The following is a 25101-nucleotide window of genomic DNA, read 5'->3' as shown; positions in this document are numbered from 1 at the left end:
CGTGCGGCGCCGCAGCCCCGCTGGCCGCCAGGTGGCAGGCGCGAGCCACCGACCCCGAGCCCAGGCCAGAGGGAGGGCGGCCCCGGGGACCCGCCTGGTCGGCAGGAGGGGCCGTTTGAGCGGGGAGCCAGCGACCCCCAGAGAACCGTGTGCGGGGCAGGCCGGTGCGAAGGCCCTGGGGCAGGACCACGGAGCGGGGCCGGGCCGTGCAGGGCCTTGTGAACGAGACCTGGATTTCATTTTATCCTGGAAGGGAGGGAGGGAGGGAGTCCAATCCAAGGACCCGCTGTGCCTCCAGAGTTTCCTCCAACCTCATTTTTATTTTCTTTCTTTATTTTGCGACAGTCTTGCTCTGTGGCCCAGACTGGAGTGCAATGGTGCGATCTCGGCTCACTGCTACCTCTGCCTCCCGGGTTCAAGCGATTCTCCTGTCTCAGCCTCCCGAGTAGCTGGGATTACAGGTGTGAGCCGCCACGCCCAGCTAAGTTTTGTATTTTTAGTAGAGACGGAGTTTCACCATGTTGGCCAGGCTGGTTTCGAACTCCTGACCTCAGGTGATCTGCCCATCTCGGCCTCCCAAAGTGCTGGGATTACAGGCGTCAGCTACTGAGGCCGGCCTCCAACATTATTTTAAAAACATTATTAAAAAAAAATCGGCGGGGCGTGGTGGCTCCGGCCTGTAATCCCAGCACTTTGGGAGACCGAGGTGGGTGGATCACGAGATCAAAATCATCCTGGATAACAAGGTGAAACCCGTCTCTACTAAAAATACAAAAATTAGCTGGGCATGGCGGTGCATGCCTGTAATCCCAGCTACTCGGGAGGCTGAGGCAGGAGAATCGTGCAATCATGGCTCACTGTAGTCTCAAATTCCTGGGCTCAAGCCATCCTCCCACCTCAGCTTCCCGAGTAGCTGGAACCATAGGAACCACACTCAACTAATTTTGTGCTTTTTTTTTTTTTGCAGCGACAGGGTCTTGCTTTATTGCCCAGCTGGTCTTAAACTCCCGGGCTCAAATGATGCTCCCACCTCGGCCTCCCAAAGGGTTGGGATTACAGACATGAGCCACTGTGCCTGGCCCTGTTTTAATTTTTACTTTATTTATTTTTATTTTTTGTAGACAAGCAGGAGAGGTGGATCTCACTCTATTGCCCAGGCTGGTCTTTTTTTTTTTTTTTTTTTTTTTTGAGATGGAATTTTACTCTGTTGCCCAGGCTGGAGTGCAGTGGCGTGATCTCAGCTCACTTCGACCTCCGCCTCCTGGCTTCAAGTGATCTTCCTGCCTCAGCCTCCTGAATAGCTGGCATTGCAGGTGTTCACCACCACGCCCGGCTAATTTTTGTAGTTTTAGTAGAGACGGGGTTTCACCATGTTGGCCAGGCTGGTCTCGAACACCTGACTTCAGGTGATCCACCTGCCTCAGCCTCCCAAAGTGCTGGGATTACAGGCGTGAGGCACCGCACCTGGCCTTTTTTTCATTTTTCTTTTTCTTTTTTTCTTTTTTTTTTTTTTGAAATGGAGTCTTGCTCTTGTTGCCCAGGCTGGAGTGCAATGGCACAATCTGAGCTCACTGCAACCTCCGCCTTCCGGTTTCCAGCGATTCTCCTGCCTCACCCTCCGGAGTAGCTGGGACTACAGGCATGTGCCACCATGGCCGGCTAATTTATTTTGTATTTTTAGTAGGGACGGGGTTTCATCATGTTGGCCAGGCTGGTCTCAAACTCCTGACCTAGTGATTTGCCCGCCTCAGCCTCCCAAAGTGCTGGGATTACAGGCGTGAGCCACTGCACCTGGTTCATTTCTAGTTTTTCTTACAGAGTCTGGCCCTGTCGCCCAGGCTGGAGTGCAGTGGTACCGTCATAGCTCACTGCAGCCTCAACCTCCAGGGCTCAAGCGATCCTCCCACCTTAGCCTCCCGGGACCACAGGTGCACACCACCATACCTGACTAACGTTTTAATTTTTTGTAGATAGGGGCTCTCACCATGTTGCCCAGGCTGGTCTTGAACTCCTGGGTTGAAACCATCGTCTTTCCTCGACCTCCCAAGGTGCTGGGATTACAGGCATGAGCCACTGCCTGGCCCAGCCTGAAAGTTTTTAAATTCCCGGGTTCCAGGACATGCAGCAGACCGGGCAGGTGTGGGCTGCTGCCACAGGCAGGAGAGGGCAGGGGCAGCAGGAAGTCGATGGACTACAGTCTCCACCTTCTCACAGGCCTCCTGCTGCGGCCCAGCCCTAGCCAGGCCTTCCTCCCCTCCTCCCCTCCCTGGGGACGTGGCCAGGCCAGGCTGCAGTGTGAGGTCAGAGGTCACCCTGCCCCCAGCCTGGTTCCTGGAATGAGGACAGACTAATTGTGTTGGAGCAGGGGACAGAAGCCACACTTTGGGGGCATCTCCAGACCACCCGGCGGCCGGATCTCGTTGGTGCCAGCTGGAGGTTGTGAAGGGGGGGGTAACCAGGAAGGGGAAACTGAGGCACAGAGGCAGGAACGTTCCCCTCGGGGTGTAAGGCCCTCATTCTCCATCCCCTGCACATTTATGGAGCACCGCCAGTTTGCAGGCACTGATGAACCCAGCCAGACCCCAGTCGGCTTGGCTGCCCGGGTCCTGGCCCCACAGACCCAGCAGCTGCGGCCGTCCCGCGGCAGCCCCATCATTACCTATGCCAGTGGGGAGAGCAGCAGCCGGCTCTGGTAGCCCTCTGCTTTTGGAAGCGTCTCAGCCGCCGCCTCTCCAGTCTGGACTCTTGGCTGGCTCCGAAAATCTGCTATCAGAGGAGGGTTTGAGCTTCACCTCCGGGAGCCTCCCGCCCTCCTAGCAAGCACCTAGCAGGCGGCCCAGGGAGGTGGCTCGGCTCTGAGAGGCTAGGGGGTGGCTGGGCCCTTCCTGGGCTGGGGAGGAGGTTGGGGGCTGAGTCCGTCCCTGGCTGGGGAGGGAGGTGGGGACCTGGGGAGGAGGTGGGGGGCTGAGTCCCTCCCTGGCTGGGGAGAGGTGGGGGCCTGGGGAGGAGGTGGGGGGCTGAGTTCCTCCTTGGCTGGGGAGAGGTGGGGGCTGAATCCCTCCCTCCCAGGCTGGGGAACTCAGAGGTGCACCCCCTCCCTGACTCCCCGCCTCTGAGGCCCTCAGCTGCGGGTGAACAAGCAGGGCCTGACGATCCAGTTTGGGGTGGGGGCTTTCCCAGGGTTCTTCCCTCCTCTCCCTGGGGCCGGCGGGCTCCTCCAGGCAGTGAGTGGGACTCCATCTCCGGGACGCAGGGTTTAGCAGACTCATTTCTGGCTGGAATGGAAAATGCCATTCTCCCTTCCGGGGCCAGGGTCTAACGTGGGTTTCAGGAACCAACCGGCTGGGACAGGTGTGGGGGTGGTGTTGGTCCCTCGCCTCCAACACAGCCCTGGGGAGGGACGTGTCCCGGCCAGCCTCGGCCAGGATGGTGCGCGGGAGGCCGGGCAGCTGAGTCTGGGCCTGTCCACCTCCAGACGCTGACCCTCCTCCAGTCACGTCCACTGGGCGTGGGCAGTGGGAGGGTGGACAGTGGGTTAGGCGGCCCAGGAAACCCTTTCCTGGGAAAACGTTGCAATACCACTTTCTTTGGGTTTGTGGGCTAAGAACGAGAGGCCTTTTATTTTTTAATTTGTAATTAATTAATTAGTTAATGTTTTTAGAGACGGAGTCTCGCTCTGTCACCCAGGCTGGAGTGCAGTGGCGTGATCTCGACTCACTGCAAGCTCCGCCTCTGGGTTCATGCCATTCCCCTGCCTCAGCCTCCCCGAGTGTCTGGGACTACAGGCGCCCGCCACCACGCCCAGCTAATTTTTTGTATTTTTAGTAGAGACGGGGTTTCACCATATTGGCCAGGCTGGTCTTGATCTCCTGACCTTGTGATCCACCCGCCTCGGCCTCCCAAAGTGCTGGGATTACAGGCGTGAGCCACCACGCCCGGCCTAATTAATGTTTTTAGAGATGGAGTCTTGCTCTGTCACCCAGGCTGGAGTGCAGTGGGTCGATCTCAGCTCACTGCAACCTCTGCCTCCCAGGTTCTAGCAATTCTCCTGCCTCAGCCTCCCAAGAAGCTGGGACTACAGGTGCACACCACCACGCCCGGCTAATTTTTTTAATTTTAGTAGAGACAGGGTTTTGCCATGTTGCCTAGACCAGTCTCGAACTCCCGAGCTCAGGCAATCCACCCACCTTGGCCTCCCAAAATGCTAGGATTACAGGCGTAAGCCACCGTGCCCGGCCTTTTATTATTATTTTTAAGAGACAGAGTCCTGGCTGGCCCTGTGTGGCCAAGGTGGGTGTTATCATTTGAGGTCAGGAGTTCGAGACCAGCCTGGCCAACATGGTGAAAACCCGTTGCTACTAAAAGCACAAAAATTAGCCAGGCGTCGTGCCGCGTGCCTGTAATCCCAGCTACCTGGGAGGCTGAGTTGGGAGAATCGCTTGAACCCAGGAGGCAGAGGTTGTAATGAGCCAAGATTGTGCCATTGCACTCCAGCCTGGTTGACACAGTGAGACCCTGACTCAAAAAAAAAAAAAAAAAAAAAAAAAGGCCAGGCACAGTGGCTCATGCCTGTAATCCCAGCACTTTAGGAGGCCAAGGCAGGCAAATCACGAGGTCAGGATATCGAGGCCATCCTGGCCAACATGGTGGAACCCCGTCTCTACTAAAAATACAAAAATTAGCTGGGTGTGGTGGCGGGCGCCTATACTCCCAGCTACTCGGGAGGCTGAGGCAGGAGAATTGCTTGAACCTGGGAGGCAGAGGTTGGAGTGAGCCGAGAATGCACCACTGCACCCTAGCCTGGGAGAAAGAGCGAGACTTCGTCTCAAAAAAAAAAAAAAGAGAGAGAGAGAGAGAGACAGGGTCTGGCTGTTGCCCAGGCTGGAGTACAATGGCATGATCACTGTTCACCGCAGCCACCATGCCCGGCTTTTATTTTTTTTTTAATTTCTGGTAGAAATGGGGTCTCCCTATATTGCCCAGGCTGGTCTCAAACTCCTGGGCTCTATCCATCCTCCTATTCCAGCCTCCAAGTGTTGGGATTACGGGTGTGAACCTCCGACCCCAGCTGAGTCCCTTTACTATGTTCTGGGTTTGGGGGCTGCAAACTGGCTGTCCAGGGGCTGAATCTGGCCCTTGGTCTTGTTTCCTAGGACTCGAATGGCGTTGTAAGGGAAAAGGTGAAAATGTGGCCAGCACTGGAAAAGTTCCCTCCCCCAGCCACCAGGACGCCCCTGAACCCCAGATGCCTCCGCTCCAGGCGGCTTCACCAGTGGGCTGGTTCCTGGGCTCGCCTAGGAGGTGAAGGAGGGCAAACCTATGGGGGGCTCGGGAACAGGGTGTCCCGCTCCGCACAAGGGCCTCCATCTGGGCCGCACAGAGGGCGGAGGACGGGGGAGCCCCGTGCCTCCCACCCGAGGGGCCGCACCCTCCTGTCGTGGGCAGGCGGGGGACTGTGTGTCGGCTGCAGAGGATGGAAAGGAGTCTGTCAGAGCAAAGGGGGAGAGGGCTGTTCCCGGCGGTGGGACAGCTGTGTGAAGGCCCTGAGGCCGGACCGGGCCACTTGCCCTGGGAGCTCCGGTCAGATAACGCCAGGGGCGCCCGCATGCAGAGCCCTGTTGAGGCAGGAGGCGAGGGGTCAGGCTCGTGGGCAGGTGGCTGGGGGTGCGCATGCTGGCCCTGCCACACCTGTCATCCCAAATCCCTAAAACGGGATTGGTGTCGGGCTCTCAGCGAGGCACAGAGGTGCCCAGAGCGGCCTCCAGGAGCTCCCCTCGGCCCTGTGGACCTTGCGGTTGGATCCTTCTCTGGGGTGGGGACGTCCTGGGCACTCAGGGTGCTGAGCAGCGTCCCTGGACTTCACCCACTCCATGTCAGGAGCTCCCCCCAGATGGGACAACCACAGATGTCCCCAGACATGGACCAGGGTCCCCTGGGGGCGGAATCACCCTTGTTAAGGCCCTCTGGGTTAGGGGATTCCATGGACCCCCTACAGACTCTGCATCCCATGATGCTCGGCCCTACTGGGGTCCCAGGAGGCTGCACACACTGAAATCCATGCCCTGAGTAGGGAGGGAGAGAGGAGGCGAGTCCCAGGAGCTGGGTTCCCCCGGGTTTACACCGTCTGCCCCGTCGGGAGCTTATCTTGGTGTCTGCTGTGGGCAGGGAGAACTGCTTTTACCCCACCTTAAATAATGAAGGCAGAATTTCCCAGCTCCTGGACTGTGGATGCTGGGCGCCAGATTGTTCTCTGCGGTGGGGCCGTCCTGGGCACTCAGGGTGCCGAGCAGCATCCCCGGAGTCCACCCACTCCACACCAGGAGCGCCCCCCAGGCGTGACAACCACAAATGCCCCCAGACATGGACCAGGGTCCCCCTGGGGGCACAGACCCTGGCTGAGGACCCCTGCTTTTTTTTTTTTTTTTTTTTTTTTGATGGAGTTTCCCTCTTGTCGCCCAGGCTGGAGTGCAGTGGCGCAATCTTGGCTCACTGCAACCTCCGCCTCCCGGGTTCAAGTAATTCTCCTGCCTCAGCCTCTGGAGTAACTGGGATTACAGGCACGCGCCACCACGCCTGGCTAATTTTTGTATTTTTAGTAGAGATGGGGTTTCACCATGTTGGTCAGGCTGGTCTCAAACTCCCGACCTCAGGTGATTCCGCCCGCCTAGGCCTCCCAAAGTGCTGGGATAACAGGCGTGAGCCACCGCACCTGGCCAGACCCCCGCTTTTGTAGCTGTCTCTGCCGCCCGGAACCAGACCTAGAGCGATGCAGGGCAGAGGGGGACAGAGCACCCCCTTCCACTCACCCCTGGCTGTGCTGGGCAGGGGTGTAGGGTGGAGCTGGAGGTTGGGGAGACGCCAAAAGAAAAAAAAACACCACAGGACACTTTTCTGTTAAAAGTCAGAAGTGTTTTGTCTCGTTTTAATATCTCATCAGCTTTACAGGGTTACAATCGTCTTAAATATTTCTGAAGTTTAAATACAATCTGTATAATAATGTTATTATAAAATGTAAACTTTCAGTGTTCTTTTAAATTTCAAAATCACACTTTTTTTTTTTTTTTTGGCCTTTTTGTCTTTTTTTTTTTTTTTCCTTTTAATACCTGAATGTTCTGCGAAAACTGAAATTGTTACAGGCCACCCTGCCGCGGCCAGGGCGAGACAGGCTGGGCCCAGCCAGAGGTAGAGAGTAGTTTTATGTCTTTTTTTTTATTTTTTTAAGGTTTTTTTTTTTTCCCTCCTATTACCTGAGTTTCAGGCGTGGTTCCCACGCCGTCTGACAAACTCCAGAGAAACTGAAATTTCACACGTCATGAATGAAAGGCTGAGTTTACATTTGCCAAGGGAAAAAATGCAAAAGCACAATTGGGGAAAAAGGGACAAGGTGGGTAAAAAATGATAAAAGAAAGGAAATTCAACTGTACAGATGCGTGACCCTTAACAACGACCCCAGCTGCCCCCAGTGCCCCGTGCCCACCCTCCCGCCTTTCTGGACAGCCACTTACGGGTCCCACGGAAGGTTCCAGAAGCCGCCTTTCTCCCAACATCTCAGAGCAGGGGGAGCCCCCACTGGCCTTGACTGTGGGGCACCCACTCAGTACGCAGCTAGGCCCCACGGTCCCAAGTGAACTCGAACCCATCCAGGGTCCTCGTGGCTGAGGGGACTGCCCGACCCCCTCCCAGTCTGCATAAGGGGGGGTGCTGAGCTGCACCCCAGAAAGCCACACCGAATTTAAACCCCCACCGACAGGCGGTGGCAGGAGATGGGCACGGCTGGGGTTGAACGGGGCCACCTGAGGCAGGGAGGACCCTCTGGAGACACGGCTTCCTGCCGAGTATCCAGGACCGGGCCCCATAGACCCCCTGCAACCGCCTCCCATTCCCACGGCCAGCATGGCCACTGCCTTCAGCGACTTCCTTCTCCTGGGCCGGGACCCAGCCTCGCGCCCACCCCCCACCCACCCCGCCTGTCCCTACAATCATCGGAGTTAACAGCAGGCCCAAGTCCCCTGAGTTAGAATCCAGGTCCACCCACCGCCGGGAGGCCGGATCGCCCACACAGACATGACACGCAGGATTCCCGACACACACACGCAGCCCGAGGGAGACGACCCAGCCCTCAACCCTGCACAGCCCCTCCCCAGGCTCCGAGGTGGGCAGGTGCACGGGGGCCCCAGGGGTCCAGGGCCGCCAGATGCAGCAGGCAGCCAGGCCCCAGTGGCTGCTGCAGACCCTGGTGCACGGGAGGCGGGGGAGAGGCACCCCAGGGGCTCAGATTTTGGCATCAAAAGTCAGACCTGAGGTAGACAGAGATAGGCAGCAGGCGCTTCCCCCGGCGCGGGGCCCAGGCGTGGGACGAGGGTCCCGGGAGAGGAGCCCTGGAGGCCGGGGGACAGACACGGACAGAGTCCAGGTGGTTCTGCGAGTGGGGCCCGATTGTGTCTGGAGGCGAAAAGACACCCCCTTCCCGGGGTGATTGTGCTGCTACGGTGCTGGCCCCAGGAAGGGACAAGGAAAACCTAGACGCCCACTACCCCCTCCTGGAAAGGGGGTGTGTGTCCACGGCCCTGAGATCCGAGAAGGAAGTGGGGTCCCCTCCCCAAAGACACAGGAAAGTGACAGTCCCCTCCCACAGCCCGATGGGAAAGTGAACCTAGACTCAGGGGCTCAGAAGCCCCCCAGCCCCCTCCCCAGGGGTCTCCAAGGCAATGGGGAGGTGGTTGGGAGTGGGGGGAGCTGCAGAGTCCCCTTCCTCACCGAGCCCCCATGCCGGTGGCCTAACAGGGCTCCCAGGGCCCAATTAGAGACCCAGGCTTACCCTGGGAATAGCTGAGTTAATCCCCACCGCACCCCAAGAGAAATGAAAGCCCAGAGCTCCCCTGTAGGACATGACAGCCCCGCCCAGCACCACGCGGGTCCAACAAAGTCCCCAGACCCTGCTGGGCATTTCAGACCCAGCCTTTCTGCTCCAGCAGCTCCAGCCAAAATAACCCCCCAGCTCAGCTGCGGTGACCCCACTTTCTCCAAGCCAGGGGGAGGGGTACTGACCCACAGGGTGGTGGGGGGCAGCCTCCCTTCTCGGCCTCGATTTAGTCACCGCAGAACTTGGGGAGCTCGCAGCCCCAACACAAAAGGGGTTGGGAGAAGAGGAAGGGACAGAGCGAGGAGAATGTTGGGGTGTGGGGGGTGTTCAGGATGCCGGGGCCCTGAAATCCTCACCCTGAGTGAGGTCCGGCTTCACCCCCACTCCCCAGTATTGATAGTCCTCAAAAGCAGCTCTTTCGGGCAAGAGAAGAATCCCAATGAGACGCCACATTCATCCCTGAGACAGGAGCCTGGGGGCTGCGACAAGAACCACCCCCGCCCCCCAGGCCCTTTTTCCAGCACTTGCTACTTTTTAGATAAGATTTCCAGACTGGGCCAGCGTGGCGGCTCATGCCTGTAATCCCAGCACTTTGGGAGGCCGAGGCGGGCAGATCACCTGAGGTCAGGAGTTCGAGATCAGCCTGAACAACATGGCAAAACCCCCATCTCTACTAAAAGTACAAAAATTAACCGGGCGTGGTGGCGGGCGCCTGTAATCCCAGCTACTCCGGAGGCTGAGGCAGGAGAATCGCTTGCACCTGGGAGGTGCAGGTTGCAGTGAGCCAAGATCGCACCATTGCACTCACTCCAGCCTGGGCGACAAGAGCAAAACTCCGTCACAAAAAAAAAAAAAAAAAAAAAAAAAAAAAGATTTCCAGGCCCCTGACTCGAGAGCCCAGCAGACAAGCACAGCACAAGCAAAAGCATCGTGGAATATCACAGTCAGCAAGTCACTGTCAGGGGCCCCTGGCCCGTGGGACCCCAGCATGCACCCTCTGCCCCAGCCCGGCCCATAGCACCTGAGTTCATTGGCTCCGCGGCTCTAGCCCCAGGGATCCGATGTGCTGGGCTCACAGCTGCCCAATGCACCCCCAGAAATGGACAAAGGGACCCAAATTGGTCATGGGAAAAATAAAAAGGTGAGTTTTTTTTTTTTTTTTTTTTTTTTTTTGCTTTTTTTTCTTGCTTTTTCAAGACCAGTTTCCCTGAAGGAACACAAATATATAGCTATATAGATATATAGATATCCTTTTCCTAAGGTTTGATCCCCCCAAGAATAAAATAGAATATTTACACAACAAACCCCCCGAAACCTCTTAAAAACCCTACAGAGAAAAAAAAATTTCCCAAAGCAACAAGAAAAAAACAAAAATTCAGTGATCTTGGTTCAGGGGTTTCACTGGACACGAGAAGCTGGGAGTGGTGAGTGTGTGGTGAATAGAAAATAAAAGAGAACTAAAGCAGACAAAAATGAAAACACACAGTGCAGGGATGTATGAGGTAAACAGGATCGGCCCACGCTGCTGTGGGGCCAAACCAGACACCAGAGCCTTCGGTCCGTCAGGGCTGCCTGAACGCCCTGGGAAACGTCTGCCTCTTTCTGTTTTTCTGATGGATTTCCTTTGCTGTTCTCACAATTCATCTCTCTGAATGTCCAAAACCTGAGAAATTCAAGTGTTCCTTGGTTTTCCCCTGTTTTATTAAATTCTCTTTATATATATACGTATATATATATATATATATATATATTTTCTCTTCTTTTTGGCGTCAGCTGTGGCTCCTTTCTGGATATCTTCCCTCCCCACCCGTATCTTCCGCCATCCTGGCCCCTGTGTGGCCCACCTGGACCCCCTTCCCAGGCCGGCGGGCTCCAGGGTGGGTGGCGGGTGGGGAGTGATGCGGTTAAGGCAACGAGTTATTTGAGGTAGATGTGGAGGGTGTGGACAGCCCTGCTGGCCCAGCCTGGCCGCCGCTGGTTCCGGTGTTTCCTCCCCGGCCGCCTGCGTTGCTGCTGCTGCCGCCGCCGCCGCCTCCTTTGTTGGGAGCAGAGGTTGGCGTGGGGGCCGGCGGCTGAGCAAACAGAACTCCTAAGGTAAGAACAGAAGACATATGCCATGCAGAGTTTAAGAAGATGCGAGGCGGGCCACAAGGGAGACCCAGTGGGGTGCTCTAGGGAATAAACTTCTCTCTCACTCTGTCCCCCAGGCTGGAGTGCAGTGGTGCCATCAGAGCTCACTGCAGCCTCAACCTCATGGGCTCAAGTGATCCTCCCAGCTCAGCCTCCCGAGTAGCTGAGACCACAGGGGCGTGCCACCACGTCTGGCTAATTTTTTATTTTTTTGTTTTTTTTTGAGATGGTGTCTCGCTCTGTCGCCCAGGCTGGAGTGTAGTGGTGCGATATTGGCTCACTGCAACCTCCACCTCCTGGGTTCAAGCGGTTTTCCTGTCTCACCCTCCTGAGTAGCTGGGACTAACTACAGGCGCCTGCCACTACATCAGCCAATTTTTGTATTTTTAGTACAGACGGAGTTTCGCCAGGCTGGTCTCCAACTCCTGACGTCAGGTGATCCACCCACCTTGGCCTCCCAGAGTGCTGGGATGACAGGCATGAGCCACTGTGGCTGGCAATTTTTTAGCAATTTTTTATTTTTTGTAGAGATGGTCTCTCACTATGTTGCCCAGGCTGGTCTCAAGTTCCTGGCCTAAAACAATCCTCCTGCCTCTGACTCCCAAAGTGCTGGGATTACAGACATGAGCCCAGCTTAAACTTCCCCACTGTGTCTGCTCACTCGTTCATCACACACATGTGCATATATATGGATGCACAAGAGCACACACGTGTTTAATCCACACATGCACATCAGCGTGCACACAGCTCTTGCAGGGAGAACCCTGATGCCCATGGTTTGTTGATGTGGGGTTGCGAGACCCCTAGCACACAGTTGGCCTTCTCCCCTGTAAGATTCAATATGAATGTACACGTTTTACATCTGATTTCAGGAGGGCACGGACCCCTCAAAAATCCATTTGTGGACCTGTGAGGACACCACTGACCTCAGCTCAGCATCTGACTACAGCCGGGGGCGGGGGGGCCCTGCAACAAGGCTGCTCTGTGTCGACAGCGCCACCTGGTGGCTGCTATGAACCATTGGCCTGACTTCACTTTAAGAAAAGCTATTCATGGCCCGGCGCGGTGGCTCACGCCTGTAATCCCAGCACTTTGGGAGGCCGAGGCAGGAAGATTGCGTGAGCCCAGAGTTCAAGACCGGTCTGAGCAACAAAGCAATTTAAAATTTAAAGAGCAACAAAAAATTTAAAAATTAACCAGGTGTGCTGGTGCATGTCTGTGCAAGACTCCATCTCATTAAAACAAAAAACTAGGAATGTGAACCATCCAACGTCACACTGAATATGTATCTGTGGACGACCCCCTCTGGGCTGAGCGTGGCACCGGGTGAACGATGGTATCCTCTCCATCAGTCTTGACTGTTTGTCCTGCAAAGCCCCTGGCCGTGCCCTGCTCTCCCGCACACCTGGGTTCAAGCAGGTGGGACCAGGCACAACTCAGGGTCCTGAGTTCACGGCGGCGGGAGAGGCGAGGTCCAGGCAGGGCGTGGCCTCAGGGGTCCTACCTGTGTACATGATGCCGTTGATCTCCACCGACATGCTGATGCTGTTGCTGCCGTTGGTGCCCGTCAGGTTCACAGCAGAGTCCTGGCGGCTTTCGGAGGCTGTGGGAAGAAGAACAAATTAGTTTCTTTTTTTCTTTTTTTTTTTTGAGACGGAGTCTCACTCTGTTGCCCAGGCTGGAGTGCAGTGGCGCGATCTCAGCTCACTGCAAGCTCTGCCTCCTGGGTTCACGCCATTCTCCTGCCTCAGCCTCCCAGTAGCTGGGACTACCCGCCACCACGCCCGGCTAATTTTTTGTATTTTTAGTAGAGATGGGGTTTCACCATGTTGGCCAGGATGGTCTCGATCTCTTGACCTCGTGATCCACCCGCCTCGGCCTCCCAAAGTGCTGGGATTATAGGCATGAGACACTGTGCCCAGCTGAACAAATGAGTTTCTTTTTTTTTTTTTTTTTTGAGATGCAGTCTCACTCTGTCACCCAGGCTGGAGTGCAGTGGCGCGATCTCGGCTCACTGCAACCTCCACCTCCAGGGTTCAAGCAATTCTCCTGCCTCAGCCTCCTGAGTAGCTGGGACTATGGGTGCACAGCAGCACACCCGGCTAATTTTTGTATTTTTAGTAGAGACGGGGTTTCACCATGTTGGCCAGGTTGGTCTTGAAGTCCTGGCCTCAGGTGATCCGCCTGCCTTGGCCTCCCAAAGTGCTGGGATTACAGGCGTGGGCCACCATGCCTGGCCAAAACTGCCATTTCTGATCATAAAGACACCTGTGACATGTTCTGTTTTCTGTCTGTCTCGCCAACTAGATTTTAGCTTTACAAGGTATAGACAGTGTCTGTCACATTCATGCTGTCACCAGTGCACACAGTAGGTGCTCAATATTTATTTGTTGAATAAGTGTATTTGTCCATACTCCACTTTGTTTTTTTTTACCTTGTTTTTGAGACCAGGTCTTGCTCTGTCACCCAGGCTGGAATGCAGTGGTGCAATCATGGCTCACTGCAGCCTCGACCTCCTGGGCTCAAGTGATCCTCCCATCTCAGCCTCCCGAGTAGCTGGGGCTACAGGAGCGTGCCACCATGCCCAGCTAACTTTTGTAGAGACGGCATCTCACTGTGTTGCTCAGGCTGATCTCAAATTCCTGGGCTCAAGCAATCCTCCCATTTCAGCCTCCCAAAGTGCTGGGATTATAGGCATGAGCCACGGTGCCCAGCCAGTTTACTTTATTATTTTTTTTTTTTTGAGATGGAGTTTTGCTCTTGTTGCCCAGGCTGGAGTGCAGTGGCATTATCTCGGCTCACTGCAACCTCCACCTCCCAGTTCATGTGATTCTCCTGCTCAGCCTCCCAAGCAGCTGGGACTACAGGGGTGCGCTGCCACGCCCGGCTAATTTGTTGTATTTTTAGTAGAGATGGAGTTTCACCATGTTGCCCAGGCTGATCTCGAACTCCTGACCTCAAGTGATCCACCCACCTCGGCCTCCCAAAGTGCTGGGATTACAGATGTCAGCCACTGCACCTGGCTTTTTTTTTCTTATTGATTTGTTGGCACTCTTTACATATGTAGGCTCCAAGGCCCTCACTGTGTGACACACGCAGGAAGCACAGCGGGTCTGGGCACGAGGGCAGTACCTTGGCTGTTGATCCGAATGCTCATGGGCAGCTGGGCCGCCATGGCCAGGAAGTTCTGCTGGAGGGCACGCTGCATCAGCCGTTGCTGCTCATCGGCCACCAGGGCCATCTTCTTCTCAGGAGGCTCCGCAGACTCCAGCTTCTCCCGCAGCTGTTCCAGGGCAGCTGCCTGTGCGGCCACAGCTGCTTGGGCGGCTGCTGCTTGCACAGCTGCTGCCTGGGCTGCCACCACAGGGTGGCCCGCCAGGGAGACAGGCAGGCGGCCAGGGACTGTGATGGGGATGGCTGAGTCCTCCTCTAGGTAGGAAAAAAGGGGAATTGGTGGCCAGGAGGGGCTGGGCCCTGCCTTCCACTCAAGGCAGGAACATGCACCTTCTCTTTTCTTTTCTTTTCTTTTTTTTTGAGACGGAGTCTCACTCTGTTGCCCAGGCTGGAGTGCAATGGTGCAATCTCAGCTCACCGTAACCTCTGCCTCCCGGGTTCAAGTGATTCTCCTGCCTCAGCCTCCCTAGTAGCTGGGAAACAGGCACCCGCCACCCCGCCTGGCTAATTTTGTATTTTTAGTAGAGACGGGGTTTCTCCATGTTGGCCAGGCTGGTCTTGAACTCCCGACCTCAGGTGATCTGCCCGCCTCGGCCTCCCAAAGTGCTGGGATTACAGGCGTGAGCCACCACGCCTGGCCTTTTTTTTTTTTTCTTTGAGACAGAGTCTCGCTCCGTTGCTTAGACTGGAGGGCAGTGGCGCGATCCCAGCTCACTGCAACCTCTGCCTCTCAGGCTCAGGTGATTCTTCTGCCTCAGTCTCCTGAGTAGCTGGGATTACAGGCGCCCACCACCACACTAAGCTAATTTTTTTTTTTTTTTTTGACACGGAGTCTCACTCTGTCGCCGAGGCTGGAATGCAGTGACGTGATCTTGGCTCACCGCAACCTCTGCCCCCTGGGTTCAAGCGATTCTCCTGCCTCAGCCTCCCAAGTAGCTGGGACTACAGGTGTGCGCCACCACACCCGGCTAATTTTTGTATTTTTAGTAGAGACAGGGTTTCAGCATATTGATCAGGCTGGTCTCAAACTCCTGACCTCAAGCGATCCGCCTGCCTCAGCCTCCCAAAGTGCTGGGACTACAGGCATGAGCCACTGTGCCTGGCCTAAAAAAATTTTTTTTAGACTGGGTCTCACTACTGTTGCTCAGGCTGTAGTGCAGTGGTGTAATCTCAGTTCACCGCAGCCTCGACCTCCTGGGCTCAACCCATCTGACCACCTCAGCTTCCTGGGTAGCTGGGACCACAGGTGCACGCTGCCACGCCCAGCTAATTTTTTTTTTTTTGAGATGGGGTCTCACTATGTTGCCCAGATGAGAAATGGTAACTCAGACAGGCAAACTGAGGTGACACTGCTGTGTGTGCTGTTGGTACCTCTGTGTTATGGAGGATTCAGAGGCTCAGTGGGAGGGAAAACTGATCAACTGATGATGCCTGCCTCAGTGTAGACTGGAAAAAGTGATCAATTAGTAATGTCTGCCTTGGCCACAGGACTGGAAACACAGATTGATTAGCAATGTCTGCCTGCCACCTGTGTGGGATTAGAAAATGGTGATGGATTGGTAATGTCTGCCGTGGGCAGAGGACTGGTAGATTGGAAGCCCTTTTCCATGCCAACTATAGGGTTTTTCATCCTGGTTACCCAGAGAGGGGAAGAGGTATCCCCCAAGGTCAGACAGCCAGGCTGAAGCTCAGTTGTGAACACGCCCCAGGCCCCATACAGGCCCTTACCTTTCTTGATCTTAGGGGCGGGGGTGATGGAGCTGCCGTTGGTGCTTGCAGCCAGGCCCAGGGAGGACACGGGCAGCTTGGGTGAGGAGAGCATGCCGTGTGCCCCACCTGGCGAGTAGGCAAAGAGGGAGCCCCCAAAGCTCTGGCGCCGGCCCTCCCGTCGGTTGCTGTCTATGGCTGCCTGGAGCTCGTTGGGGTTACTGAGGCCCCGCTTCTCACACTCGTAGGGGTACAGGTACTTCATGTATCTGTGGGTGGGATGAGGGAAGAGGATGGCACCCGGCTCACCCCTACGGCTCTCTTTGGCCTTCAGTACAAAGTAAACCCCACTGTGGCACCACCATCCCTGGCTCTTCCCTTGGACTTGCTCAGCAGCCCCCAGAGCTGCTGGGCCTTCGCCCATTCCCTCCATCTCAATGCTCTTCCTCGCAATGGCCCCCGATTGCACAACCCCAGAGACTGTGTGGTCCTCGCACCCCTACTTGACGCTCTCGGGCCCTGGACACACGGTGTGGCCCTGTGCCCTTTGCGGCTGCCCACTGCCCCCTCCTCTGCAGCTGCCCACCACCCCCTCCCTCTTCTGCAGGCCCCTTGCACTGGCTGCTCAGGGTGCCCTGGCCCGACCTCGGCACAGCCGTCCGCCACTCACTGGGTCCGCAGGGTGAAGGCTGCACTGGTGATGGACGTGGGCAGGTTGAGGCCCTTGGTGATCTCACGCCACAGCTTCTTGTTGATGACCTCCACGAGGCCGCCCTTCTCCGTCACCAGCACGTACAGCATGAACAGGTCAAGGACCTGTTTGGCCATGATGGGGATGCGGTTCACAGGTGTCCCTGGGGGAAGGGGCGAGAGGGAGGTTGGGGGCCACCTGGGCACTGCAGGGAGCCAAGTGTCCTGGCCTCCACCCTCTCCATGCCAGGAGCACTCCCCGGCCCAGGCTGTGACAACCACAGATGTCTCCACACGTTGCCCAGGGCCCTCTGTGGGTGCGGGATCATCCAGGCTGGGAACCGCTGCTCGAGAGGGTGCTGAGGGGGCAGCTCTGCCTCGGTTTATCCACCAGTAACCTGGGCTTAGGGACAGCGCAGCCCTAGGGAGGAGGGTTACTGAGAAGAGGGATGTGCGGGAGACGCCCGGATCTTTGTTATTCCTTCTCCATGCCACACACCACGGCAGCTGCCAAAACAACTCTTCCTATGTTCCCAGAGGCCTGTTCCCTCCACACTAACAGGGGCTCTGCAGCCTCAGGCAGGCGAGGGGTAAAGCCTGGCTTACCCAATTTCAAGTTTGGAGAATGGACGGCTGTGGACTGGCCTAGGGAGGGGAAGGGGATGGGCTAGCCCCGACATGGGGGGTTGGGCTAGCCCAGGAGGAGAGGGTTGTGGGCTACGCTATGCCAGGGTGGGAGAGGGGGAGGATTAGCCTAGGCAGGGGAAGGGCGGTAGGTGGGCTGGCCCAGGAAGAAGAGGCGGCTGGGCTGACTCAGGTTCCTGCCCCTCATCTCCTGGAGCCGGCTGCAGACGTGGCCCCTCCCCACCCTTCCAGCCCTACCTGCCCCCTCCAGGGCTCTCCCAGGCTGCCCCTGCACCAGAAGCCTCTGGCTTCAGATGTCAGCTCCACCTCTGCCCAGCCCCTCCCTGGCCTGACAGTAGGCAAGCCCCCACTTAAACCTCTCGTTCTGTCCGTGAAATTCTGCACTTAGGAGATCAGTTGTGTACAGTCTGTGGCCCCCACCCCATGTTCTGCCTACGTGGGGTCCCAGCACTCAGTGGCATACAGTAGGTGCTCAGTGAAGACCAGTGAGGGCAGGTGGCCCAGGCCATAGCTGCTGCCCACTCACCATGGGGTGGGAGGGGACGCCCATCGCCCTGTTAGGGATGGGGACGTGGACATCGAGGTTCTGGGATGTGACTGGCTGGAGAGCGGGTGCAGCCCTGAGTGAGCAGCCGGCCCTCTGCCTGGTCGAGGCCTGCTACCCCCGGGACCCCCAGTGCCTGACCTTCCAGAAACACCTCCCACCACCCTCCGCCACTTCCAGGCCCTTCCCAGGTTGCAAAACCCCCAGTGAATGGAGGAGATCCCGGGTTGGAGGAAGACAGGCCTCAGACCCGACCCCACCTGAAACCCACTTTACAGCCTGGGCGAGAGGAGCCGCGCCGGGTTTCAGCTGCAGGATCAGCCCGGAAACCTGCCCAGAGCCTCCGCCCGGCCCCACTCGGGACACCAGTTTAGGCCTCAGAGTTTGCAAAGTAAAAGTAACGGCATCAGGCCGGGCGCGGTGGCTCAAGCCTGTCATTCCAGCACTTTGGGAGGCTGAGGCGGGCGGATCATCCGAGGTCAGGAGTTTGAGACCAGCCTGGCCAATAGGGAGAAACCCGGTCTCTACTAAAAATACAAAAATTAGCCGGGCGTGGTGGCGGGCGCCTGTAATCCCGGCTACTCAGGAGGCTGAGGCAGGGGAATCACTTGAACCTGGGAGGTGGAGGTTGCAGAGAGCCGAGACCCCGCCATTGCACTCCAGCCTCAGCAACAAAAGCAAAACTCTGTCTCAAAAAAAAAAAAAAAAAAGGATCAGCAGCAGAGGGTTGGTTCCCAGGGCCACGCCCTGGCTCTGCGGCGGGCGGGAGGAGGATGTTTACAGAAGGAGCTGGGAGCATCACCAGGGCCCGTCGTGGGGCCCAGATAAGGAAGGGTGGGGAGGTTGTCAGGGAACAGCAGGTCAGGTGGTCCAGCTGCTGCTGCTGAGGGGAGGGGGTGTGGTCAGGACCCCTCCCTCACTTCTAGCCCCCAGAGAATTCTGAGAAATTTAGTTAGAGGTTTTTACTTTGTGACACAGGGAAAAAAAAAATTATTTCTCTCTGTCTGGAGTGAAGGAGAGGAAGATTGTGAAGTCTGGGGTGATGGGCAGGTTCACCTGACGGATTCTCAGCTCCAAGGGCCCCCATTACAGAGCAGGAAGCTCCTGGAGGAAGGCAAGGAAGAGGGAGCTTTGAGGCTGGGTTTTGAGGGATGCATAGGAGCTCGTTGGCTCCTGTCCTGTAGGAATTCCCAGCTTGGAGAGGGAGGTAAAGCTGGACACCAACCCTCACGGCCCCATGTGCCAGGGGCCCCCATCTCACCCACACTCATGAGCAGCCTACCATGCTTGCTTTTTGTGTGTTTGAGACAGGGGCTCACTCTGTTACCCAGGCTGGAGTGCAGTGGTGCGATCTCGGCTCACTGCAAACTCTGCCTCCTGGATTCAAGCAATTCTCCTGCCTCAGCCTCCCAACTAGCTGGGATTACAGGCGCCTGCCACCACGCCTGGCCAATTTTTGTACTTTTAGTAGAGACGGGGTTTCACCATGCTGGCCAGGCTGGTCTTGAACTCCTGACCTCAAGTGATCCACCTGCCTCTGCCTCCCAAAGTGCTGGGATTACAGGCGTGAGCCACCACGCCCAGCCCTCACCGTGCTTTCTAAGTACCCCCAGGACACCAGGCACGGGTAACAGCAAAACGGGTTGGCTTTGGACCCAGGAGCTCGGAGCCCCACAGCAGAGTGGTCAGGGCTGAGCAGGTGTGAACAGGATGATAAAGGGTCATGGGGAGGATCTGTCCAGCCTCACAGGGGGCAGTGGGCCCTGGTCAAGGCTGGCCTTGGAGGATAACACAGGAGGGGCCCCCGCCCAGGTCCCGGGCTGGATCCTCTGTTCCCAGCACGGGAGGGGTTAACTCGGAGGCCGCTGGGCAGTGTGGGCCGGGGGGCCCACAACCCTCCTCCTCCTTCCCTTCCGGGCGGCTGGCAGTGGCGGGCCTGGGGCCTGTGTTTATAGAAGCCAGAGGAGGGGTGGGCGGAGGCTGGGACACAGCGGGCCCCTGTGACGGCCCCAAGTGCGGGGACAGAGCCCTCTGCCCCACCTCTTCCGGCCTCTGTGGGCCCCGAGGCCTCCTCCCCCGTCTGAACAGTGGGGATCGGAGCTAGCTCCCTGCCCTAGAGGAGTGTCCAGGGGGTTGGGGCGGCTCCTACCTGGCGGCAGACGCTCCTAGGACCCTCTCCGGCTGACGAGGACTTGGAGGCGAGATGGAAGCCCTTGCAGCACTCTCTCTGCCCCGTGGTCACTCTAAGCTGGGGTGGGGCCTGGGAATGGCCGCTGGGACACCCTGGCTACCCTTGGTCGTCTGAGTCTGTCTTGTGTCTGGACTTCAGTTTCCCCACCTGGACACCAGCCCAGACCTGCCCTCTCTAGGCCAGGAGACTTTGAGGGTGCAGCGCCTGGTATACCGTTGGTGCCCAATAAGTGTGCACAGTAAACAGTGGCCCTGCACTCAGCACATCTGGGGTACCTGCTGGCCACTGAGTTTTGGGCAGGGACTGTTTGTGGCCCATTTTTACAGATGGGGAAACTGAGGCCCTGGTGGGAAGAGGGGAGGGGCCAGGACTCAAACGTCGCATTGGCCGCCATGAGATCATTAGACTCTAAGCCATCTCGCGGCCGGGCGGGGGGCTTCTGTCCTGCCGCACCTGCACCCACCTGGCCAGCCCGGATCTGACCCCACTCCCTAAACACAGAGGCTGGTTCCACTCCCCCATTACCCAGTAGTGGGGACCCCCACTTCACTGCACCCTGGATGCTAAGGAGACGACCTGGACTGTCTGTTCTGGGTTGGGGCCCTGAGACTGCCCTGCCCCCCACCAAGGGACCTACCCCTTAGACTCACAGGCGTGCCTCCCGCGTCAAACCTCCATGGCAGGATGTGTTTCCCCCCAAGACACCCCTGAAGTCCCTCCCGATTTAGGAGCCTTGGATGCCTCCAGCCACGGGGTGCTCACTACCGCCCCGACATACCTGGAGCCAGTAGGGCCCCTCCTACAGCCCTGTTTCTGTGACCTCCCTCCAGGGGGGTGGGGGCAGAGGGCTCACCTCGCTTCTGCATGAAGCTGAACAAGTCATCCAGGAATTCCTTCCTCTTGGGGTCCCCGTCGAGTTCGTAGAGCTGTGAGGGCGGAGAGGGGATGGGTTAGTTGGTGCCAGAGCTCAGGTGTGGGAACCATGTCCCTCCTGCACTGCAGGCCAGGTCAGGAGGACAGGAGCAGGGGTCACCACCCCTAGGACCCCCAAGCCGCTGCCAGAGCCGAAACAGAGCCGGAGACCCCGCTGGGCAGGTGAAGAACCACAAGGCTGCAAGACAGAAATGCCGGTGAACGAGCTTCCCAGAGGGTCTGCAAGGAGGCACCAGAAACCAGGTGGCCTGGGACAAGACAGTGTCCTCTCCCGGTCCAGGGGCCCGGGAACCCCAGATCAAGGTGCGTCCTGGCTTGTGGCCGCAGCGCTCCAGTCTCTGCCTCTGTCTCCACAAGACCGTCTCCCCGTCTCTCTCTCCTCTTCTCAGGACACCAGCCTGCTGGTTTTAGGGCCACCTCATCGCAAATCGATCCTTAACTCCCTACAGCCACACGTTGCAGCTTAAAGCAACAGAAATCTATTCTCCCACAGTCCTGGAGCCCGGAAGTCCAAAACCGACTTCTCTTCAGGGTGGCGGCTCACACCTGTAATCCCAGCACTTCGGGAGGTGGGTGAATCGCTTGAGCCCAGGAATTTAAGACCAGCCTGGGCAACATAGTGAGACCCCATCTCTACATTACGATAACAAAAAGTTACCCAGGTGGGGTGGCTCATGCCTACAGTCCCGGCTACTCGGGAGGCTGAGGTGGGAGGATTACTTGAGTCTGGGCAGTGGAGGCTGAAGTGAGCTGAGACCGCACCACTGCACTCCAGCCTGGGCGACAGAACGCAACCCTGTCTCTAAAAACAAAACAAAACAAAACAAAAGATGTCTGCAGGGCTGCGTTCCCTCCGAAGTCTCCAAGAGAGGAACCTTCCTGCCTTTCACGGCTTCTGGGGGCTCCAGGTTCCTGGGCTTGTGGCCACGTCGCTCCAGCCTCTGCCTCTGTCTTCGTGCGGGATGCGTCCTGATAAATGTCTGTTGGTGATTTCGTCAGTGTGAACATCAAAGAGTGAGTCACACACACCTCACGGGTGGAGCCTCCCACACACCCAGGCACAGGCACAGCCCAGCCAGCGCTCCTGGGCTTCAAATCTGTGGCTGTCCTGGGTCCCGTAGGCAGTGGCAACGTGAGCATGAGTGTTTGTGCGTCTAACACAGCTGAACACAGAAAAGGTGCACAAGAAATATGGAATTTTTTTTTTTTTTTTGAGATGGAGTCTCGCTGTCCCCAGGCTGGAGTGCAGTGGTGCAATCTCGGCTCACCGCAACCTCCGCCTCCCGGGTTCACTCCATTCTCCTGCCTCAGCCTCCCGAGTAGCTGGGACTACAGGCGCCCACCACCACGCCCAGATAATTTTTTGTATTTTTAGTAGAGACGGGGTTTCACCGTGTTAGCCAGGATGGTCTCGATCTCCTGACCTCGTGATCCACCCGCCTCGGCCTCCCAAAGTGTTGGGATTACAGGCGTGAGCCACTAGAAATATGGAATTCTAATCCTGTGGGACCACCGTCCCATCTGCGGTCTGAGGTTGACCAAAGTGTCAACACGTGATTGTATGTCAGTAAGTTCCCCCGTTTCCAAATGAGGTCCTGTCACAGGTACTGGGAATCCAGTGCTTGAAACTGTCCTCTTCTTTTCTTTTTCTTTCTTCTTCTTTTTTTTTTTTTTTTTTTTTTGAGATGGAGTCTCGCTCTGTCGCCCAGGCTGGAGTGCAGTGGCGCGATCTCGGCTCACTGCAAGCTCCACCTCCCGGTTCACGCCATTCTCCTGCCTCAGCCTCTCGGAGTAGCTGGGACTACAGGCGCCCGCCACCACGCCCGGCTAATTTTTTTTGTATTTTTAGTACAGACAGAGTTTCACCATTTGGCCAGGATGGTCTCCTGACCTTGTGATCCAACCGCCTCAGTCTCCTAAAGTGCTGGGATTATGGGCATGAGCCGCTGCGCCCAGCCTATTTCTTTTTTTTTTTTATTTTTATTATTTTTTTTTTGAGATGGAGTCTCGCTCTGTCGCCCAGGCTGGAGTGCAATGGCGCAATCTCAGCTCGCTGCAACCTCTGTCTCCGGGGCTCAAGCAATTCTCCCCCCTCAGCCTCCTGAGTAGCTGGGATTACAGGCACCTGCCACCATGCCCAGCTAATTTTTGTATTTTTTGGGTAGAGACAGGGTTTCACTATTTGGCGAGGCTGGTCTTGAACTCCTGACCTCAAGTGATCCGCCTGCCACAGCCTCCCAAAGCCTTTTTTTTGTTTGTTTTTAGAGACAGGGTCTCACTCTGTTGCCCAGCCTGGAGTGCAGTGGCGCAATCATAGCTCACTGCAGCCTCAACCTCCTGGGCTCAACAGATTCTCCTGCCTCAGCTGCCCAAGTGGCTGGGACCACAGGCACTTGCCATCACACCCGGCTAAGTTTTTACATTTTCTTTTGTACAGATGGGTCTTTCTATGTTGCCCAGGCTGGTCTCGACCTCCTGGGCTCCCTCGATCCTCACGTGTTGCCTTCTCAAAGTGCTGGGGTCACAGGCGGGAGCCACCGCCCTCCACCTTTTCTTTGGGGGACACAATTTACCCTGCGACAGTGCCTGCCTGAGTTCACACAGCAAATCGCTGCAAAAAATCACCAGCATGCCTCCCAGGGCTGTCCTGAGGGTCGGACAGGAGCGCATTTGTTCCAAGAACTGGCTCTGCTTTGCAGATGAGAAAACTGAGACACAGTGGTGAGTGCGGGACCAGAGCCTGGGGGCTGTTGGGGACTTGGCCCAGAGCCCCGTCCTGCTTCCCATCCCGGTCCTCCTGTCTCCTGCTGGCTTCCCCGCACCTGGAGCCTCGAGTCTCAGCCTCCAGCTATGAAATGAGCCACCGACCGCCTCTGCCTGCCAGGGTGGTGGCTGGGGAGGAAGAAGATCACCAGGCCCTGGAACGTCTTCCAGAGGGGAAAGAGGCTCCGTCTGGGGTACAAGGAGCCAGGAGGTCCCCCAGCCCCCCCACCCACAGGTTCGGGCGGGCAGGGTGGGGGAAAGCCGGCAGGGATAATTAGAAAGCGGAGTTCAGGCGGGGGCCAATTTGCCGAGGAGGAGCTGCGACAAATACCAGGCTGCCAATTAAGCTCGGGGGAATGTGGCTGGCTGGGCAGTGGGGAGCCTTGAAACCACCAATTAGGCCTCAGCTGGGATGATCAGTCATTAGGGCCCAGAAGGAGACCCATGCCCAGCCCCTGCTGCGGGGACATCCCAGGCGCTGGGGAGGCCGGCCAAAGGCCCCATCACCCTGCAGCCGTCCTGCCCCTCTCTGGGCCTCAGTTTCCCCGTCTGTGTATTGGAGGCCCAGTGAGGCCTTCCGGGAAGGGGCTGGGGGGGCAGCCAGGAGTCCTGACCTCTGCCCTGGGTGGTCGAGGCTGCCCGAGGTCCAGCTGCCTGGCCTTTGTCTCCGCCCCACCCCGGCCAGCGCCAGACTGGCCAGCCTGCATTCCTGCGCTGATTTATGGTGGCCGGGGAGGCCCTTTCCCCTTCAGCTGCCTGAGGGGTGTGGGGCCCGCAGGTAGACCCGGCTGGCCGGGCCGGTGGGTCCCATGAGCACAGGCACGCACACACGGCCACACGCCCGGCCTCGTCCTCTGACCCCGGCCCGGCTCCCGCCCCCTCCCCTCCACGTTCTTCCTCCGAGACCCCGTCCATCACCGAGTCATGGATCTAGGAGTGTATCTGGGGTTTAGTCTGTTTTGTTCCCAGAGTCTGGAATCGGCCGAGCACACAGCAGTTGCCTAATAAATGCTCGTTACTTGAACCTTGATTTTCTCAGCTGCAAAAGTGAGCCGGGCAGGGCGGAGAGGGGGACAGGGTGGAGAGGGGGACAGGACGAGCTTGCCAGGGAGACACCTGAGGCAGCAGGTACTGGAATGGGGAGGACTTCACCGCTGGGGCTGTCCTGGGGTGAACGCCACCCCCCACCCAAATTCACATCCGCCCAGAACCTCAGAACGAGACGTTATTTGGAAAAAGGGCCTTTGCAGACGTGATCAAATTGAGAAAAAGTCACAGTGAAGGCCGGTGGGCCCTCCATCCAGGGGCTGCGTCCTCAGACAAGGAGACGGTCGCACAGAGACAGAGGCCGGCCACATGTCAAGGGACTCCTGGAGCCCCCAGGAGCTGGGAGAGGCCGGCCACATGTCAAGGGACTCCTGGAGCCCCCAGGAGCTGGGAGAGGCGGAAGGCTCCTCCTGC

At 57.3% G+C, this 25101-nt stretch overlaps 1 protein-coding gene across 5 annotated transcripts in view; it reads right to left on the bottom strand.

Moving 5' to 3' along the window:
- Positions 1 to 6887: 6887 nt before the first annotated feature.
- Positions 6888 to 25101, bottom strand: part of ARID3A (AT-rich interaction domain 3A) — a 48487-nt gene continuing 30273 nt past the window's right edge. For 4 of the 5 annotated variants that reach the window (XM_055371006.2, XM_055371008.2, XM_055371005.2 and 1 more), the window contains exons 4-9: positions 20798 to 20870; positions 16545 to 16728; positions 15896 to 16143; positions 14126 to 14422; positions 12498 to 12596; positions 6888 to 10952 (exon numbers count right to left, since the gene is read on the bottom strand). In XM_055371006.2, the coding sequence (XP_055226981.1) occupies positions 10768 to 10952; positions 12498 to 12596; positions 14126 to 14422; positions 15896 to 16143; positions 16545 to 16728; positions 20798 to 20870 (1086 nt within the window). In that variant the 3' untranslated portion in view covers positions 6888 to 10767. The remainder of the gene's footprint in view (positions 10953 to 12497; positions 12597 to 14125; positions 14423 to 15895; positions 16144 to 16544; positions 16729 to 20797; positions 20871 to 25101) is intronic. The other variant, XM_063701900.1, reaches the window with a different exon arrangement.

This window comes from Gorilla gorilla, chromosome 20, assembly GCF_029281585.2.
Source record: "Gorilla gorilla gorilla isolate KB3781 chromosome 20, NHGRI_mGorGor1-v2.1_pri, whole genome shotgun sequence".
NCBI lineage: Eukaryota > Metazoa > Chordata > Mammalia > Primates > Hominidae > Gorilla > Gorilla gorilla.
The sequence above is the reverse complement of the archived record's forward strand: the minus strand, read 5'-3'. Positions and strand labels throughout refer to the sequence as shown.